General features: G+C 35.1%; 3 protein-coding genes across 11 annotated transcripts in view; 1 reads left to right on the top strand and 2 right to left on the bottom strand.

Annotated features, from left to right (window-relative positions):
- The first annotated feature begins 1298 nt into the window (after window positions 1-1298).
- On the top strand, window positions 1299-11682 carry LOC114931084 (uncharacterized). 3 transcript variants are annotated; one of them, XM_029303023.2, is made up of 9 exons: window positions 1299-1416; window positions 8100-8165; window positions 8284-8471; window positions 8543-8769; window positions 9050-9242; window positions 9361-9522; window positions 9707-9872; window positions 10992-11140; window positions 11342-11682. In XM_029303023.2, exons 3-9 carry the CDS (start codon window positions 8359-8361, stop codon window positions 11547-11549), a joined length of 1218 nt encoding a protein of 405 aa, XP_029158856.1. In that variant the 5' UTR covers window positions 1299-1416; window positions 8100-8165; window positions 8284-8358; the 3' UTR covers window positions 11550-11682. The 3 variants fall into 3 exon arrangements, with proteins under 3 accessions (XP_029158856.1, XP_029158857.1, XP_029158855.1); XM_029303024.2 differs by lacking the exon at window positions 1299-1416 and adding an exon at window positions 6560-6902 and having other exon boundaries at window positions 8567-8769; XM_029303022.2 differs by lacking the exon at window positions 1299-1416 and adding an exon at window positions 6560-6902.
- On the bottom strand, window positions 11525-14263 carry LOC114931029 (pickpocket protein 28). The gene is made up of 9 exons (XM_029302940.2): window positions 14237-14263; window positions 13931-14076; window positions 13740-13824; window positions 13087-13350; window positions 12872-12986; window positions 12628-12684; window positions 12415-12538; window positions 12183-12289; window positions 11525-12069 (listed from the first exon to the last, which is right to left on the bottom strand). Exons 1-9 carry the CDS (start codon window positions 14261-14263, stop codon window positions 11771-11773), a joined length of 1224 nt encoding a protein of 407 aa, XP_029158773.2. The 3' UTR covers window positions 11525-11770.
- A 2052-nt stretch (window positions 14264-16315) lies between these two features.
- HnRNP-K (Heterogeneous nuclear ribonucleoprotein K) overlaps window positions 16316-21611 on the bottom strand; it is a 91797-nt gene continuing 86501 nt past the window's right edge. For all 7 annotated transcript variants that reach the window (XM_029303017.2, XM_085480569.1, XM_029303015.2 and 4 more), the window contains 3 exons: window positions 21455-21609; window positions 21123-21292; window positions 16316-19727 (listed from right to left, as the gene is read on the bottom strand). In XM_029303017.2, coding sequence (XP_029158850.2) covers window positions 19700-19727; window positions 21123-21292; window positions 21455-21609 — 353 coding nt within the window. In that variant the 3' untranslated portion in view covers window positions 16316-19699. The remainder of the gene's footprint in view (window positions 19728-21122; window positions 21293-21454; window positions 21610-21611) is intronic.

Here is a 21611-nt window from a genome sequence, read left to right as displayed (position 1 = left end):
CGAGGAACTCGCTCGTCGTCTCTTCAAGATCTCGGTGTCTTTTTCAGCGTAATTCGACGTGTACGAATAAGTGCGGCCGTCTGCGAGGGGTTGATAAACGATCCCGATGTAAATTTTCGCGAAATAGGAACTAGGCTTCCGCGGAGGCTCCATCAGCATGAAAAGAGACGTTCTCTCTCGCGAGATGAATCTCGTATCTTTATATGAAAAACTTTTTTTTGCACGAAATATATTTTGAAAGAGACGCGAAATCTCTTTCCTTCGCCAAATTACATATTTCCCTCAGGATTATACTTTTAATGAAAACGTCTCGCTTTAATGTCTTCCAGTCTCTTCGCTTTCTGAAAGCCGAAGTAAAATCCAGAGTCGGTCTCTAACATTCGAGCGGATTTCAATTTGAATGTTTTACGTGGACATACAATTCTCGATATGGCCTTCGGCGTGTAATCTCGAGGATTTGTCAGATCGATTGTTTGCGTAATATATGCGTTTACCCTAGTATGACCGTAAAAGGCCATTCTCCTAACGAGAAATTCAGGGATGTGACCGAGATGATATATGCAACAATCCACAAATATTTCGTGCAGCTGCAACGGACGGGTTAAATATCAGCGCGGCTACGAACAAGCAACTATATTATCCAATGTCGATAGTTTCCTAAATTCCCTAAGAGAGATCGAGTTATGGAATTAATTAGCTTATACGAAACATGTTCAATGTTGCTGAGGTCTCGCACACGTTCTCGCGGTATCTCAACGTTAGAGACATGTAAAGTAACCGATATTCAAACAAAACTGCGGTCTACGACGAGGTAAAGTAATAATTGCACGGTAAAATAATTATTACGAGACAATAACCATTGTTTCCTTTCCAGGAAATACGTACAGTTATTAAATATAACTACACTTATTGCCGCTTCAATTTCTCAAAGAATTTTTCTTTATAGGAAGAGCTTGAAAAATTTTCTACGATCGGAGATGAAAAAGATGAGAAAAATATTTGATATCAAAAAGATTTTTAATATACGAAAATGCCGGAAATTTGCACGTACAGTACTTTACATTAATTAATGAAAAATATTCACTGAAAAGACTATTTCCTATAATTTCCCGCTGAGAATAAAAATAAAAAATTGGATATATCGAGGCGAAATATTCGAGCGCAACTTGACTTCACGGTTTCGAGAGGAGGGAGGTTTCCTATCCTATGAGGGGATCGATAGAACACGTGGAGGACGAACGGTGGCAAAACAGAGCTTCTGATAAGAACAACAGCCTCCGGCGAACATCGATAACATTCGGTTGCAGTTAATCGTGGCACGTCGTCGCCTTAAGTCGCGGCTGGTAGTGATAAGGAACGCATTTTACTTCGATTAAACTGATTAAACTGATTAATTAAACCGAGTCTCGCTCACAGGTGACTGTTTCAAACTTGTCGTGGAACATTTTATTCCCTTCCGTCTCCGTAATTTTGCCGATTGCGAAATACTTCTCGAATTCGTGAAATTAGTTAGGTCGATGATGATGGAAGAGAGAGAGAGAGAGAGAGAGAGAGAGAGACGGAAAAATAGGGAAAGAAAGTGATAATCGTTCCCTATTTCCATAAATTATTATTCGCGAATTCTCAAAGACGTACAGAAAATTGATTTTTAATTCTTCGGTATCTTTCGAGATGTCAAGGTTTGACACCAACGTTATATTTTATTGCAAATTACAATATGTATGTTTATGTGTGTGTGTGTGTGTGTGTGTGTGTGTGTGTGTGTGTGTGTGCGTGTGTGTGAAAGACTTCTTAACACAACACAACCTTTGTTCATCAGTTTCATCGTCGAAACCTTTGAAGCTCGGTTCGCGGAATTTCCTCTGAACTCTCAACAAAGTTGTAGACCTTTCTCTTCTTCCCAACCGCTTTTCGATTAATTGCGCCTGAAAGAGGGTTGGCAACGTGCGACATACAATGTCCAATAAAGTTTCACGGTTATTTTCGAGTCAATTATCCCGCGAAATTTTCCTTCCGTCATTTTATAGGATCCGAGCCTTAAGAAAACTTATATACAACGGAGAAGAAACACAGATAATGCATTAAGAAGTTAATCCTCCATCAGGCTTCGTAGAGCCATTTTCCCTTCATTCGTCGTTCCTCCATTAGCCGAATTTCGAGGTTTAGTCACGACGTATCTACCTACACAAGTATAATAATTTATCTGAACGCACAACCATACGTCAGTGTACATTCCGAGAGCACATAATGCACACACCCACCTGCGCAATCGAGCAGGTGACAGGGTGTCGCACTCACCTCGGTGATTGGTATCGATCGGACTCTCGATAGAGCCTGACTGGTCACTTCTCCGTATCAGCAGCCCTAAAAGAGAAGGAGAGAGAGAGAGAGAGAGGCAAACAGGGAGTGTGTGTCTGTGTATATGTGTATGAAAGAGAGAAAGAAAGACTGGTGATAAGAGGTTGAGGGTTGCGAGATCCTATTCACAGATCGGTGACCCTGTCGAGAGTTCGCCGAGGCAAGGAAAGACTTTCTGGGCCGTGAAGACAATGCATCGAGCCTATCTCCGCTACCGTCGCGCTTTTTTCTCTCTTTTCTCTTCTTTCGCGAGCAGAGAAGGAGAGAAAGTCGAAATGCGCGATGCATCGCCGCGATGCAGATAAAACGCGTTCGACAGCTTCGAAGTATGAATGGGGTTTCGAGGCTTTGAATAATTAAGAGCCGCGAGACTTCAGCATGTGAAACTGCGCAGGAATTTTATCCACAGAAGAGATAAATGAGAATAGATAGACGATATATTGCATCAACCAGCTGCTGCTACTGTTTGCGAAGTTTAATTGAAAAGGCTGTTATTTCGCGCTAATTAACCGTTGTCCTATATTTAGAACTACATCTTCAGACATCAGATACGTACTAAGAGAAACAATGATGAAACGAAAGAAAGATCTCGTTTTTATAAGGAATTTATAACGGTGGGAAATTAAAGGTAAATTGGCGGTGGATAATAAAAGATGAATGGGCGGTAGAAAATTAAAAGTGAATTAGGGTGAATTAAGTGAAATAATGAGAGAGGAGATAATACCTACGCATTTGCGAGACATGAAAAAATAGAGACAAAGTTAATTCAAACTTCACAATATCTGTATATATATTTCATCATATTTTAAAAGGATATCGTTGGATTATGCAGGTTCTAATGATAGACTTTTTAGTTTTTTCTCGAAACATTAATTAATTTTTAATCATGAAGTTTTTAAAGAATTAAATTTTTGGGAATAACAAAGTTACGTCTTTGAGTTACTTTTATTTGCGAAGTTTATTTTTACAAAATATTTTAACTTTAGTTTTAGTTACGATATATACACATGATGCAAAAGTTTGAAAAAATTGCAATTATTAAATATAAATTATATTATATATTGTAAAATTAATAGTTAAATAATTATATTATAATAATATATTATAAACACTTGTTCTTCGATATTATAGCCCGAGGAAAAATTTACTTCAAAGAAACTAAGGGATCTATCATTAAAAGGGTTTCCGAGATGCTCTTTTGATAAAAATTTTAAATATTTTATATAATAGATCGGATTTATACGATATTGAGATACATCGCACGATTAGATTTTCCATAAATAATAGACGAATAAAAAAAATTTTGATATGACGAGTGTTGGTATAATTCATCAGAGATTGGTTTTGTATTGATCGTAAACTTAGTTTCGACCGATTATTATCGAGAGGGAATAGGCTTTGCAAACCATATTTCGACGAAACAAAATATTCACATTTCTCATTATGGGAAAATTCCGCGGAAGTTTTTCCTGCTATTTCATCAGGATGATGCGACGAAAACTGAACTGAAACCCACGTATAAAATGTTGGAAAAAAAGGTAATATACTATAAAAAAGATAAAAGAAGAGATATACGAGACGGTGAAACACAGAGCAAAGCTAAATGCCGCTGTTACACACGCCCACACGTTATTTGAGAACGGACAATAAAAATTTACCACGTTCTCTTGCTCTGGCCTCCCTCGATAAATTTAACATTTAAAACGCGTGGCGAAGGGATTTGAATAGGATTCTAAATTGTTATTACCCTCTGACACACGCGTTCTTATCCACAATATCTGAGATAATAATTCTCGCCTCGTGCCGAACGATGTACGAAGATCTACAAATAACACAGTCGCGGAATTAAAGTCTTCATTTGCGGAACTTGTTCTCCATAATTCGTCGAACCGGAAACTAATTTTATTAACACAGTCCAATTGCTATGTGCAACCTTTCCAGAAGAAAATTATCTTGGAAAAATGCATGTACGATTTACATGATTAATTGTATGATTAATTATTTATTAATTATTAGATAAAATTATTATATGAATTATTACGTATATGAAATTTATTAATTATTATGTGAAATTTAAGTTATTATCTCCATGGCTCATATTATTTGTTAGCATGAATTTGATAGATATGCTGAGGCTGGTCCGAAAATAGGATCAAAAATATATAGTACCGAGTAAACATTTATTTTTAGAAATAAAGTTCGATATTAAAAATTATTTTAATATCCAGAGAATCTTATAATCCTCTGTTAAAATTACCTTTGTTCTTTTTAAACACGCGACACACACATTTATTGCCATTTTTATGCAACTTGCGACGCAACTTGCATACCTATATGCACAGAATTTCGTAGACGAATTTGAGACCGACTTTGCGCGCTTCACCTACGTTGCTCCACAATAAATTCCAGACATCATTAAGCGTGATCGACGACGCGAACCTAGATTCTCGAGTGGCCATTGAAATTGCGAACCGTCACGAAAGTGGAATTCCTGTGTGCGTCCGCGTCCATGATAGTGTAGCAGCAAGAGGAGTTAAACATCGTATCGTACGATGCCACGTGGGGAAAACAGGAGAAGCGACTCTTGTCGTCGCACAAACGAGCCGCGGAAGGCTAAACATGAACTTCTAATTAAATGCATTAATAAGTAAAGGCACGTGCATCAGACTGCATTGCGTTACGTGTGTCTCGCAATCACAGTTATCTCTCCTGGAGCTTTCGGATATTAGAAGAATGTCATCGCTTTCCGACTTGCGATTTGTATCTATAATTATTGCTATCCCCACTGGAATTAAAATTTTTAGTTGAATTACTACACTTCATGGAACTAAAATTAATAATAATTCTTCCCTTTGATAGGCCATAGGATTCATTTTTTTATTTACAATAGGTTTAACTGGAGTAATACTATCTAATTCATCTATTAATATTGTTTTACATGACACCTATTATGTTGTAGCTCATTTTCACTACGTCTTATCTATACGAGCTGTTTTTGCAATTATTGCTAGATTTATTCACTGATTTCCTTTAATAACTGGATTTTCCTTAAATAATTACTATTTAAATATCCAATTTATCTGTATATTTATTGGTGTAAACTTAACATTTTTTCCTCAGCATTTTTTAAGATTAAGAGGAATACCTCGACGATATTCAGATTATCCAGATAATTTTTTATCATGAAATATTATATCTTTTATTGGATCATTAGTTTCAATTATTAGATTAATTTTTTTAATTCATTTAATTTGAGAATCTCTATCATCTAAACCTATCCGTAAATTCCAAAATGAAAAAAAAATCCCGGATGGACAAAAACCTCAAGGACTTCCCCTTGACGAGAATAAAATTTCCTCGTTCCTGATATTCGCAGACCATTTGCATTTATCAGATTTTTCAAATTCCTGTACTTCCATAAAATTCTCTCTTCCGAAACATTTAGGTAACCACATGACTATCTCTTTTCAGAAACATTTTCTTTTTTTTCTGAAATAAAAATTTATTTCCACATTTATATTCAATGGAACGAGATTTCAGATCTGTTTTAAGTATATACCGTTTCGATATAAAGTCTAGTGGTCTAAAGAACACACAATGGTATTTCAATTTATTTATATCATTCAAATATTTATGGTAATTTTATATAGTAAAACGTACGTGTGAAAAAAATATACGAATTTGCGATAAGAGGATTCGATAAAAACGGATTCGTGTGTAAAAATAAAATATTGTTTGCACCTCGAAAACAAAGAGATTTACTTCACGATTGGTCCTCCGTGAACAAACTAATCTTACTTTTTATAAAACGATAATTCAAAAATGTATAGCAACATAATTTATGATAAAATCATAAACAAAATACAAATATATATTATTAAAAATATTAAATTCAATAATTATATATCAGTGACAATATAAATATAGTTTATGTGATCATTAAATAATTCTGTTGATCTCTTTGAAATATAGATAAATTGAATAAATAATAATGCCAAATTTAATAATGTCAATTTTATTATTTGCTTTTCTTTCTATATTAGAGAGATATATTAAATCCTACTGTGCTTTATACATATATAATTTTAAATAATACAATAGGCGTAATGATTTTTTTATAATCATCAATGATCAAAATAGATTAAAAAATCGCTCCAGTCGTTAAAATTATTAAAAAATATTTCCTCAAAGTATTGAACATTATAAACTCGTTATATCCGGATATTCTCAACTTGTTTAACAATAATTATTAAATTGTCTTGCTCATAGTAGGGTGTTCGTGGAAATGAATGACATTTAAATGTTATCGGCGGCAAGGAAGATCCGCAAAGTCGACGACAGATTGATTTTCAGCTTTTCGATCGAAAATCAGATCCCAGTATTTTGCACGTCAGGCGTTGCAAAGTGTCGCTGTCCTAAATTTTCGATAACATTAATTTAATGTCGCGAGGGCCCTGCTGAAAGTGGCCGATATACGATCGATAATGGTTATCGCGGTTGTTTCCATGGATACATCAAAGCCGACCGTTGTGCAGCTGTATAGCGTAAGTAGGCTTTTTGCAATGCGGCGCGTGTATACGGTAAACGCTAAATAATCCCAAGGGTTGCCACGTGTAACAACAAGACACGAGATAACCCGCCCGCGTTTTCCGTCCCGAGAGCGAAAATATATCTTCCGTCGATCCTCCGCCCTAATAAATATATATGTCGAGACGCCAGTAAATACTCTCCAAGGGATTCACACATCCGAGATTTTTTTCACTCGGGTCGACATTATCAGCGAACGCTCAATCGATCGCGACGGATGTTGAAGCGTTCCACGTACATACGCGCTATTTGCGTATCCATTATCGCGGGATTATCGGGGCGCAAACCCCTCTCCAAATATAGGAAAACTTTTATTTGCCACAGAATTTCGTTGATATTCAGTAGATATTCGATGACGCGTCGCTCATACCGTTCTTGAGCATCCTTCGATCGAATCTCTCTCTCATCGAAGCGCGTTAAAATTCAATTTTACTCGACAGAAACGAGCCAATCAATTTGTTTTCCAAGCGCGGCGCAATATTTTATTAAAAAAAAAATTATTCATCAAACGTTTCAGTTATTCGCACAAAGAGTAAATTATATTATATTCCGCGCGGTCATTATTAGAGAAAGTCAATAACTTTGCACTTCAAAAAATTGATAGAACAAATATACACGAAAAAAAAAAATATTAGCTACCGTAGCTAAAAATTTTACGTGTTCCTACATTTTATACCTGAAATTTAATTGGTATTATTTTAACGGGAAATTTTCTACTAAACTCAAAATATTGTAGCTAAAATTTAGGTATGGTAATTAATTTTTTTCCGTGATATGTCTAATTCATAAATACACATAAAGATAATATACGAAAAATTGAATAACAGGCATGGTTTATTGAACCGTTTAAAAGCTTTTGCATGCGCGCGAGAGTTTTTAGAAGTACGTGACCTTTTATTCACATTTTTCACTTCACGAGCATCGATAACATTTTGAGACAACAATTGCATTCGCTTTTCGAAATTTGTTTAAAAGCCTAGTTTGTTGTCGAGAAGACTACGATTCATGTAAAGTGCTAAGTGAATAAATTGCAATTGTTATCTTCGTTGTTCACTTCTCATTGTCAATGAAAAATAGATAATATAATACTTATATTAAAAATAAAATTAAAAATGATTAAAAAAATATTTTTTCGCTTACTTACTGGAGAGTAGGAGTGACACATTTCAAGAAGGATTTTGCGAACAAATCGTCTCGCTATTCAACGATAAGGGTAATCGGTAAGTTTCCCGTAAGTTTCTGATTCCTTCATAATCCCGACTCCGACGTTCATCAGTCTTCGATTCAGCTGATGACTTGAGAGCTAAAAATCCAACTTAATACTATGCTTTTTGCCAGCCTAGCAGAGCACTCCGATATTCCACGAGAATGGAGTAGAGTTCTTCCTTTGCGAAAGTTTCCCGGGTAAAGGAAATGGGTCGAGAAGACCTCTCGTCGCAAATGCACCAATACGAGGCGAATGGTGCGATGAGACCCACATATTTTAACATCACCGAGATGTACAATATGACCGTGCTATGCAGACGGTGAGAGAGAAGAGAAGGAGACTGTTATATATATGATATAGAACGCGATCAGCGACGCCAACTCCATCCAGGCACATTAATGCCATTGATTACAGATCAAAATCTCCGAGATATCCCAACAAACACACGCAACATCATGGACTGTGGACGGACGAACCGAATATCTGGATCATTGTCGGATACACCGTGGTCATTCCCATAATCTCTGCACTCGGGATAATCGGGAACTCGCTGATTCTCGCGGTCCACTTGAAGGCGAAGACGTACTTGAAATCGTCGACGTATACGTATTTAGTAGGTTGGTGAGGAAACGTCAAAATCAGTTGTGCGCATTAAATCGGCGCGAAATTCCATACATACCTGATCTCGTTATTATTACACGTCCCGAGAGAATAATCGTAATCATTCACGATGATAATTGCGTGCTTTGATAAAGAATGATAAAGGAAAAATCTAACAAAAATAACAAATGTTTCTCGTGTCTTTTTTTGCTACTCGTATATGATTATATATTTTCAATGTTTTATATAATTCTTTCTTTTTTTTTCATTTTTATTATTATTTATTTTATATCGTAGTGCTGGCAACTTCGGATCTAGTCACTTGTATCCTACTCCTCTTTTCCGGTCTAGCTCGAGGTATTTTTCGATGTTACAAAGGATGGCTGGAATTCGACGCATTCGTTCACTTCCCTATCGGCTCCGTTGCGTCGAATATCACAGTCTGGGCTGCATTAGGCGTGAGCGTGGATAGATTAGTAACAGTTTGTTGGTAAAAATATAGAAATTATTTATTTTCACTATGGGAACACTTATTGATGAAAAAAAGCGTACAATGTATTTTCAATTATACGCGTCGAAATCTCTAACGAGAAGTTTGTTTCGCACAGTATGCCGAGAACCAAACCACCAAAGTTCTGTACCCATCAAGTTGCACGCAAGTTGATGACGTTCGGTAGCTGCTTTGCCATTTTCATCAACATACCATACTGCTTCATGTTCACGTATAACAGTCGCGGCGATTTGATAACGACCAGATTGTTCCATTCGCGGTAAGTAAAGAACCGTGTAGTGAAAACAATATTTTTCTCAAAATATTCTCGTAAAAAATGTGGATTTGTTTGAAAATGTCCTATTTACTTCTCAAAAACGAGCAATTATATATACTTATATTATTTTGCACGAATTCCGAATTCAATTTCGGCCGACAAAATTGCATCCGGATGGTCCTTCCAGGTGGTTCCATCTTCACAATTGGCTACAGTTTATAATATTCGGTTTAATACCGGCAGTATTTTTGTTCATTGCGAATGGCATCATGTGCTACTTCGTGAAGAAAACTCTCAAGCAGAGAGAGCTGTTGCTGAGACGCAAAAATATACGCGAAGGAAATCGTCTGCGGGTGAGTAAACACAACATATTTTGTAAAAACTCGTCAAAATATTTACTATCCGCACATGGAAAGGAACCGTGGAGAGACAATTTTGTAAACAGTTTCGACCTATGCTAAGAAGGCGTCTTCGTCTGAGCGGAGTGTCCAGGAATTCCAAACTTTAGAAATCAAAATCACAAAACTTGGCTCTTGAGACTACTTTGAAAATCTATCCTACTTCCGAGTATATACTTCCTACTTTCCTAAACGAACGTTCGTGCTTCTTCAGTCTGAGGCAGTATCTCAGAATTTGAGATTTGCATGAAACTCATTGGGAAACCGTGTGGAATCCGGAAACAGAGTCCCGCGCGAGTCATTATTGTCGAGCATAATTGGAAAAGTTTGTACGAAAACCGTACAACATGATAGAATCGTGTTTTTGCGAGAGCAATTATTAAAACTTTCTCGTTGTTTGGTGCAAATAACGTTTTTATTATAATTTATTATACTAGAGCAACAAGCGCAGCATCTATCCTCGATTTTATATTAAAAAGATTGATATTCAAAAATAAATATAAAGTTTATTTAATCTCTATTAATCTTTTTGAGAAAGAGTAAATTAAAGCGTTGCTAATTAAATTGAAAATAATAATGTTTTAAAAATTTTAATAATAATCTTCTTTATTTTAAAAATTTTAATAATAATAAATATTTAAAATATGTTATAGTAATTTAAACTCGAATAATATTTTTTGACAGACATCAGCTGATAATTTGCAAAAAATATGAATCAAGTTTAAATAACTATAATACACATATATTATTTAAAACACATTATTATTTTTAATTTAATTAGCAAATGAACACTTTAATCAACTGATTTCTATCAAAAAATATTTGCATTAAAGGTATTATATATTACTTATGATTTCCAAAAAAAAATTATAATATTTCTAACTTTTAATATATATTATTTATATATATATATATATATATATATATATATATATAATCTGGTAAAGAGTAGTTTTATTTAAATAAAATTATATTACTTGAAAAGTAATATTTTATTCAAATAAAATAATATATTAAAAATGTGTTCTTGTGAATAAAATTTGCGTTTCATCATTTGTTTCATCAATTTATCAGGATCAAGCGCGGTTGACGATTATGCTAGTCGGCATTGTCTTCCTGTTCCTGATAGGCGAACTGCCAACTCATTTGGCATCACGTCGCAGTGCCGTGTCCCTCCTTTATGGCGGCGATCCTTTCAAGGTCCAGGAGATCTTCATGGAAAGGTAAGGGAGTTTCAATCAAAGATTTATTATCATCGCGCAAAACGATCGTACGGTTGTTTATCATTTATCATTGAAACAATATAAAATATCGCATGCACCGGAGGCAATGTTTTTCTTATCGATCGCGTATATTCCGATAAACATTCCCTGAAATTGTTTTCTCCCCGATCGGTTTATTTATGACGTCCCGTATTTTCGCAGATTTCGCATATGGGCGACTCTTCTAAACGCGCTGGCGAGCTCGACGAATTTCATACTGTACTGCTTGTTGAGCCCCTGCTTCCTCGTGCGTGTGAAACACATGCTACTTCCGCAACGCGTTATAAAGAGAAACTACGCCAAGAGACGGAGAGCTTATTTCAATGAACAAGCGAGAAACAAATCTAAGTGTGAAATATTTGTATTATAATTTATTGTAAAATGTGTCGTACACAGTGAGGTCTCCTAATCATCTACAAATCTCGTCACATTTAAAGTATAACAGATAATTATTATTTTGCTCGAGAATAATAATAAATATTATAATTGTATTCACACACAAATAGACATACATTCATTCCTTATCCTATCCGAGAAAAATTGATTAGAACTTTATCGTAATAATTGACTTTAATATGTTAGGGAAGATTTTTAAAACGCAACGGGATCGCGATATACGCCAAAGTTCGCCGTTGAAGGGTTGGTTGATATCACGAAGACGCGCGACTTGTCGTTCGACTTCTTATGGCTTCGGAGTTTCTGAACGTCTCTCCTTTCCACGGGAATCGATAGAAACATTTCCGATGCCGGTGGTAAATTTGTATCAGAGCGCGATCGCTCTTGTTCTTCAGGCTGTCTCTTGAAGAATTGTCTGATCAAGAGATAAACCACTTCTATTATACTTATCACGGAACCACCCAGACAGAGACCAAAGATCCCACCGAAGGACGCTGAAATAAATTGCGCGCGTTTTTTTTATTTAATATTTGAGCAAATTAAATTACGCATCTACATTAAATTCCAAAGTCACTTCTTTTGTATGTTATGGAAATCCACAACTCACCGAGAAGGGTGTCCCAGCTGATAATATTCTCCCTGCGATATTCGACGTATGACAGATCACCGAAAAATACATGCATGACGGACATATTGCTTATATCCAAACCACGTCTATAACATGTAGAAATAAATTTGTTTTTGTTTAATAAATAAAAATAATAAAAATAATTGTTTATCATGATTGAGAAAGAAAGAAAAAGTTAGTATTCTTATCATTGGAAAAATAAATAGATTACGTTATATCGGAGTCGAATCCCACAATGTCCATCTTAATATCTTCCGTATTACTATGGTACGTCATATCGCTGCACTGAGGTAGACATTTCCTGCAAGTTCTTATCTTCGAGTAATCCGTCGTCTCTGAAAATCACCTAAATTTTCTACTAATCTTATCTAATGCGTGATTACGATATATATATAATGTATATGATTAATAAACGTTTTCATACTTCGAACGCTTAAAAGGCAATCAAGGTCGGGCAGATAACATGTCCTTATTCCTATGTCTGTCAACATGTTGAAGATTTTAATTATAATTCTAAATTTTATTACATTAAAACTTGAAACATCTAAATGGAAAATAGTTTATTCTGTTTAATATAACATTAAGAAAGGAAATTAAAAAATTAAAAAAATATTTTTGTATAACTAACATAATAAAAATATCATATGATCTAATATACAGAGACTCACGCATCTTCGGATAGTAAAACGGCAAGCAGCCGCATATTCGCTGTGTATTTTGTGCTATGCATTCCGATATGCAAGATTGATAGCTATAACGATAGCTATAACTTTCACTCGATATCTGTGCACATACATACAGTTATCCGTTATAAACACGTAAAATTTTAAATAAATATCGCGTGTCACGAATATTGTCCAACCAAATCGGATCGGTTATTTACCTGTCTGTCGAAATAACACAGACGTTTCTCTTTAGGAAGATATTGCAAACTTTCCATGCTTTTGACGGAAGTACCGCTGACAGATATCGTCAAAACGTGTCCAGGTAACACGGATGCCATGTTTGCACCGATGTCGGGGAAATCGATCGGATCGTGTATCATAACAGTGGCCCCTACGTAAGGGCGCGAGGTAGCTTTATACAGGTGACGCTCGACATTTAAGGCAACCGCAAGTTCCCCATCGCGACCGCTTCCCGGTGCTTTCTGCAAAGATCAGAAGATTGTATACCTATGGTGATATGACTATATTTCCTGAGGAAAAATAAAGGATAAATCTGAGCAAAAAATAAAATAATTTTGTGATTCTTGTAGTTTGAAACTGAAGCGACTATGTTGAAAATAAGTCCTTGGTACTCAAATAAGTTCTGTTGTTTTCATACAAATTTTAATATTAATACTACAACATTAGACATTAAAACGCTAAATGAAAAATTAAAGACAAAATTGTAATATAAAGGACAAAATTGAGTTTTGGATAAATGAATAAATCTAAAGGGACAACTACTTGCTGTCCTCTAAAATAAAGGACGGATGATCACCGTATGTATTCGTACTCTCTAAAGATATCGTCCGAAATTAATAAGATTAATTACCAGAATCTCGCGCACACCCGGCAGATCCGTAGAAGTAATGTTCAAATCGGTTGAATTAACACCGCGCTTGCCTTTATAATATTTTCTGAAATTTCGAATCAACAGATAATTATTTGATAGCTGATTCTGATCTCGAAGTGAAGTATCCGCGAGAATTGTGCCTTTATTTAAATTTTTTAAATTTGAATTACTTGTGCCTGACGTTCAAATTGTAGTGCGAATTGAAGGCGCAGCAAAAACCCTCTTTGGATTTGACTGTTTTAAAGATTTTGTTGCAATCGTAAATCTCTCCGATCCAGGCGCATCTTACCAATAATGCGCTGCAGGGCTGCATTAACTGTGCACGAGCAATATTATTATTATTATTAATTTCTGAAGATTTTTAAAATAATTGAAAATAATTTTTAAAATTATTGAGATTATTATGTATTAAACGTGAATGAATTAAAATTAATTAATAATAAAATAATCATTTTCTAATTTAGCAAAAAACTCACCTCCTTCATGAGTTTTTCGACTGTCATGTCAAGATTATTGAGAATCTGCCACGCAGTTACATTGTCAATCGAGATTTTATCGGGCTTTATCAATTTTATTAGAGAAAAGAAAAATTTATCAGTCTCCTCTATGCTGAATCCATTCGTATATCTGTCAAATCGTGCAATATATATTATTTCGTAAATGTAAAATTAAGAACACCGAGTTTCTTTAGCTCCGCTAATCTAAAGTCAATTAATCGTAATTTCATAGAAAGGCAGAGGAATAAAAAAAAAAAATTGCAATATCTTACAAATTTTGGGCGATAACGTTAGCGTGCGGAAGATAAACTTTATTATTATTGCATATCGTGACGCCGGGAAAGGACACTTTCCATATCGGGTTCGTCGTATCAATGGTCGTCACTATGGGATTGTTGGAATAAGTATTCCATAAACGTAGCATGAGTATAACGCAGAATATGATGGACGATGCGCAGACCTATCAAGAGCGAAAAGCTTTTCCGTAAGTCATCCTTCATCTATTTCCTTAAGTGTTAGCTTCGAACTTTCAGAGATCACAACAATGATATAAGTTTTTCTCACCACAAACCAAAGGGCATTCTCGATCATTGTCGACCTATCCATTTTTATATAACGAAACCCGTGTAGACTCGTGTTCTTGCAATAAACGTAAAACCATCTGTTCATGTATCCTTTTATAGCATGAGTCAAGCATTTGCGATGTCCTGCAATTAATATATCGCACCGGATATGTGCGATTCGTTCGATGATATGTGGAAAAAAGAATAATAAAAACAATAACATTATATAATTATAAATTATTCATGTCTCTCACCATGTTTCGAATTTTTTGATTTAGCTTTCTTTTCCCAGTGCGTCGTCATGTCGCTAATAAAAATGGAAGCTATCACGTTAAGCTTACGAAAAGTGATACAACTGGAAAAAGCTGGTATATGTTAGAGAGATCCATCGAACGACTGAATGTGTTAAAGAAAAACGCGAGTAATTTCTTTGTTCATATTCTTTATTTTCGTTTCGATCGTTACGTGTCATTTTCAATTTTCCTTATCCAATATCCCTAAGTAAATTCGATGGAATGGTATTAAGACTCCCATGTGATGGTTAATATCTTAGCATTCACTCAAACAAATTGCGATTATTCGTAAAGATTGGATATTTATCATACTGAAGCAATATATATTCAGTAATCGTGTTATATAATTTAATTAAAGATTCATTACGTTCTGCTAATTTTCAGATAAGTAATTGGAAGAAGTCGTCCTTATAATTTTTTTCAAAAGTATATATGAGATACATTTGATAAATTTAAGTAGCTCTGAATATGTACGTATATATGTCTGACAGAGCACTTTTTCTATACACATTTATTTATAACTATTAAGAGACACTTCATATTACAGAGAGTCTACTCAAATTTTGTAAAAAATACCCTGAGAATTCCCTGATTTTTAAAATTCCAAGTAAATTAAGAAAATTTGTAAATGCAGATTTTTAATATAAGTTTCATTATTGTATGCGCTTTCTAATGTTTTCTATACATATTATTGCAAAGTTATCAAGAACGGTTCCTAGCATTTAATATTGATTTATTAATTATAAAATTAATTTGATAATAAAGTATGATATATCATCATATTTAAAAATATATGAAAAAATATAAATTAAAAATATAAAACAAAAATAATTTATTTAATTAAATAATTTTCTATGAAACTTATATATAAGATCTTCGATACTAAAAATAGATTGTCAATAAAAAAACCACATGAAATTTTAATAAAAACTTAAATATTGCAAAGATATATTAGACATGTTTCTTAAGTTATAGTTAAATAAGAATAAGATTATCACAATTTTTTTTTTAAATTCCTGAATGCCAATGAAATTCCATGACAATTATTCCCTTTTTCAAAGTAGAATAAAATTCCATGAGAATACCAGATTTTCAAGGTTTTTCCCAGGAGTATATCCTGTATTATGATATCGAATATTTAGAACGCAGATACTACAACACTTAATTTAATGGTCGATCAGGTGAAAAGAAAAAAAAGCATATTTGTACTAACTTTTATTTGACAAATAAAAAGTATCCGTTACAAATAATTGTAAACTGTATATCTTATACAGTACACACATCGTGATACGAACGAGTGTATAGCGCTCTTTTTCTCTCTCTCGCTCTCTCTCCCACTTATGATCATGATGCTCGCACGTTATCTTTACCTTCCAAAAGCCCAAATCTTTCTCTGTAATAATCGGTTTATATATATCTGGCATCAATATATTTCCTCCATTTGCACTCGAACAGGCATCTATACATGCATTCTCTCGTACTACTGTCATTCATACACGCACACAGACATGCACGCGTGCTTACGTGCCTCTCGTCGTATAATGTGAAACGGATTACAATTAACAAGTGTGTTGTTAAACAAAAAAATGCATACACGCGGACGAAGCTTTTCACGCGGGATCAATTTTGATTCAGTTTCAGGGGTTGCGCACGCCTGTTCGAATTTTTAAGCAAAAAATTCAACGAAAAAAAGATTCCCGTATAAACTTTGGCGAACCGAGGCGATTCCGCCCAACTGTTCACAGATCAACGTTTTCTGACGTTGAAGTTATTCAATAATATTAGTCGATCTAATTCTCTTCAAAAAATACAAAATACATAATATGTAAAATACACAACGAATCAAAAGGAAAAGCAATTACATTTCTTTTTCTTTTCGTACTTTAGATCCGAATTTCAACAATGATGCACTGTACGAACTGAAAAATAGCTAATATATAAAAATATATATATATTATAATATATAATATTATTTATATGCATAAATATTATATGTATATATTCTAATATATAATATTATATATATAAATTTTATATATATATATATACACAAAATAAAGAAATCTCATTGTCGCAGTAGTTCTGTGAACAGTCGATCGAAATCTTTGAAGAATATGGGTCATTTTGAAATCTAGTCTAAGACTCATCTCGCAGGCACAGATTTACGCAAAGTAGGGCGCATCGATGAAATAATTCCATACATGATACGGCATATAATGCCGAACGTCTCTTTTTGATCGAACCGCTACATGTATAAATCCGCATATGACGAGTCACGTGTCTAGGGAGTCGATACGCTGTCATCTCTAACGGACACTCTGCCGCACGGTCAAGATGCTTAAAAATGCCCTTTGTAAGTGCCCCGGTAAAAAGGGAAGCAAGGGAGGAAAAGAGGGAGATGGAAAAAGGGATAGGACTACTGACCTAAACGTATTTTCAGGGATTAGAGGAGAGAGAGGAAAGGGTGATATATTACGAATTAACGCGAGGTCGACCATCGGTAGCGGGAAAAACTGGAAACGGCGATCGTAATGTTACATTGACCACAGCTTCTTTTTTTTTTTCTATCAAGGTCAAGGGTTGTACAGTCCGGCATATGCGTCGATGACGATCATGTAACCCTCTAACGTTAGCTCGAGAATTAAATTCGTTATTCTCCGGGGCGGTTCTTTTAATCACGATTGCTCGAACGGCTGCACTAGATAACGCTTTTTCGGTACAATTGTTTTTAATTGCACTTAGAAAAAATCACCTATACGGCCGCTATACTTGTTAAAAAATACAATCGCTCGAGCGTAGAGTTGCGTTTCACAAGATAGTGCTATTTCTACGGTACAAGTATATATTTACAGATTATGTTATACGTCGAATTCGGCATATGTTACTTTTGAAACTGTTGCAGTCGTCGTATCTTTGTGTGAATTTTTTTTCCTTTTTTGAATCGAAGATTTCACACATCGACGAGGGTGTGATCGTGATAAAAGATTTAAAGCTGCGGCAACAGCGTCGTTTGAACTCGTCTCGATAATCTACATCTCACATTTCTCTCGCGCAAGAGGGATATTCTCTGTACAATATATAATAGAAAAATAACTATAGAGGCGAATGAAACAAACTGAAAAAAGTATTATTTAAGTCAGAAAATAAATCGAACATGATACATCTATTTTTATCGAAATATATTACTAATACACAACAGACTTCGTTGCAGATTCAATATTATCGTTCCCTAAACCGTTTGGTACCCTCTTCGCCGATGGTGCCCCCCATATACTCTTACTTACTTATCTCTTCCTTAAATCTAATTACTAATTATAACACTAAGAACGCTGCTTATGCGTTCCCTAAAGATAAAGTATGATTAGTTCAGATTTAGGGTGGGATATAATAATGTAAAAGATATCCTTATCAATATAACCATGTATAGTAATAATAATAATAAGCAATATATAGTAACTACAATAATATAATGCAACAGCAGAGAAACGGTGTATGCGGCAATTAAGGAAGGGGAAAGGATGGTTAGTGGGTCTTATGTACAGTTTCTTTTCGCGATATATTTTTTTGTATGCTTCTTTTCTCTTGCAAATATATTTGCCTAGTTGTGAAATCTTTTTTCTCTCTCTCTCTTTCTCTCTCGCTCTTCGTCGCTGCAACCTCGCTCTTCCGACACTGTTGCCCTCGCATTCACTCCATTGCGCATTTACTCTTATACTTCAATAGGATTAAAATTTGTAAAGAATTTATCAAAAAGCTGGAAAGAAACGTAATGCGAAAAAAGTGTGCGTTGTCAGGTCTCGATGTTCAAAAAGTCGCTTGAACGCGCGTAAACGGTTTCAAATTGGCTGTCTCGCGCCAGTGTCATTCATCAGCGATCATTCGTTAACACACTATGATATAGTTCAAAATTAATACGTTAATTCCGTCGAATAAAAGGGAACAACATCTAATAATGATTTAAAAAAAAAAAGAGAGAAAAAGAGGGAGATAAATACGATGTCTCGTAAAATAGCTCGCGCTATTACGGTAGAGAGAAGGGATATCATTCTTTGGATTTCTTTCAAGCGATAAATACGTTTTCTCGGGAATGCTAACATCGGGGAACACGGTGCGATTTGTTCGCCAGTTTGAAACCCCCCCGCTGTCACATCGACAGTGTATTTATGTGTATGTGCCTCGAACACGATACAAAGAGAGTTCTATAATCTAAAAAAAGGCCGACATCGAAAATGTTTAGCGGTACTCGATTCATAGATCAATTTACTTTGCAGGCTGCGATGGGCGGCTACCATTCTTGAGAACAGTATCTCGCTACATCAAGGTCGCGTTAGCATAGACCATTTAAGCGTTTCTCTTTCTGGGAGAGGGTGATTCACGTGTGGTGTGTGTAAAATTCCATCACATTCTTCTGCGCGTAGCGCTTTGTCGGAAGTTGTCTCCGTGGATGCATGTCAACATATGTACTTGTTTCAGTTTCCACTTTCTCAACGTTTACATATTTACCCAAGAAATATTTCTAAAAAAAAAAAAAAAAAAAAATACAAAAATGTATCTTTGGCTCCCCCTCCCCCGAATGCAACCATGGCTTAGTAATGATCTGCATTCTCGTGCACGCTGAAACAGAAAAAATAACGAAATTTTCATTCAGTCGAAGATCGACGAGTAAAATTTGAAAAAATAGAGGAAAGATGAAAGAGTTAGAATGATATATACGTAGCATTTCTTTTCCCTGATATATATGATTAATTTCTAGAATTTTTAAAAGCTATTTTCTAAAGTAATTTTATAAAAAATGAGGGAAAAATGCAAAATAATAAAAATGCAAGCATCTGACGTCGGGCGAGATTAAACGATAATTGATATTAAAAGCCTTAATACAATGATATCTGAACAATGTTATAAACATATAGCAAATAATGACGCAGTGATAATAGCGCTCGAAGCTTCAATTGTATTAGTATATGCCAAGAATGGAAATAGATCTGATTATGAATAAAATGTTACACACATTATTTCGTCACGGCTCCATTATTAAATGATTATTATATAAGCACTTGTTATAAAAGGCGCTACTTTTAGTCGGACGAAATTACGGCGCGTCGATGAGCAAACAGGGATGATGTTAGTTCCGAAAGCAGGTCTCGGGGGAGGCGACGTTCGTGAGCGCCTTTGTAGGATGATTAGTGATTCCTTGTTACATCGAAAGTAGAACAACAAAATCACTAGTCTTCCATACAACGGTGCTCCATTCTCTCTTCACGCTGAGCTAGAGATTCTCTAGCGCGTAGTTCTATCCTTTCTTCGTTCGTCTCTCTCCGTCTCGATTCCTCCTTCACCATTGCGAGATTGTTACATTTGCCTCCGTTTGTTTGGTTAGTCGGATTGTTTGTTAGTTCCTGGAGGTGAGGTGAGATGACCCGATGACGGGCGATGCCGGTTATAAGCGGATGAAGTACGAAGAATCATGCGAGAATATTCCGATAATCGGATACGCCATATAAAATCGAAGAGTATGAATACCACGATGTATATTATTCATAGACTGATTATTTATACATGTAAATTGACTTTATCTTACAACACGTGTTTATATCTCTTCGAGATTTAAGATAATGTATGATGTACACGTGGATTTCTTTCCCTTTCTTCGATTTTATTTCAACAATATTTTCTTTATATCATTATGCAAAGTTCTGCAAAATCATAGCAAAATAAGGGCGCAGAACAATATTTATTACAATGTCATGTATCGTAAGCTTTTATATCGCACAATTTTTATCGTGTAATTAAAATAATAGTACATGTTTAAATATGTTGCGCTATAAATATCGAAGTTTCGTAATATGCTTTCTCATTTTTATTTAGCGGCGCTATTTAACAATGAATGTGTTTGATTCCAAGTTATGTCGATGTAATATAAGGATAGCGTTTAATGTTAACATGAAATGAAAAGCGAATACCTACGTTTATATAGCATTAGTATATGATAAGAATATACATAATAATTACCTCTGCTGCAGCAGGTACTGGGCCATTTGTATCTGACTGGGAATCCCGGTAATAGTGATGATACGATCGTTACTGCCGGGCAGTGGCTCGTCTATAGTTATTCCAGCACCACTGTCGGACCTGATTTTTCTGATCCGCGCACCGCCTTTGCCAATTATGGCGCCGGCCAACTGCAAATAAGAAATTTTGTAAATCAGGCCTCTCTCACACTTCAACTTATAGTCTATGTAAGAGCAAGTAAAATTCAATCTAAGATGGGTCGATTAAACATCGTATCTTTTTTCATCAATACAAAAATAAAAATACGACAACTATTAATTTGATCGACTTACGTCTTTGGGAATGGTGACTTGTGTACTGGTCTTGTTTCCGCTCATGTTGCCCTGGTTGCCTTGATTGTTTCCACCCATAGGTGGGCCACCCATCCCCAAGTTACCGCCGCCACCTAGGCCATTAGGCGCGCCTCCTTGCATTCCCCATCCATCACCT

The sequence above is a fragment of the Nylanderia fulva genome, unplaced genomic scaffold (genome assembly GCF_048542155.1).
Source record: "Nylanderia fulva isolate GAGA-0341 unplaced genomic scaffold, ASM4854215v1 Scaffold1, whole genome shotgun sequence".
Taxonomy (NCBI): Eukaryota; Metazoa; Arthropoda; class Insecta; order Hymenoptera; family Formicidae; genus Nylanderia; species Nylanderia fulva.
Note: the sequence above shows the minus strand (reverse complement) of the source record. Positions and strands in the feature narration are given on the sequence as shown.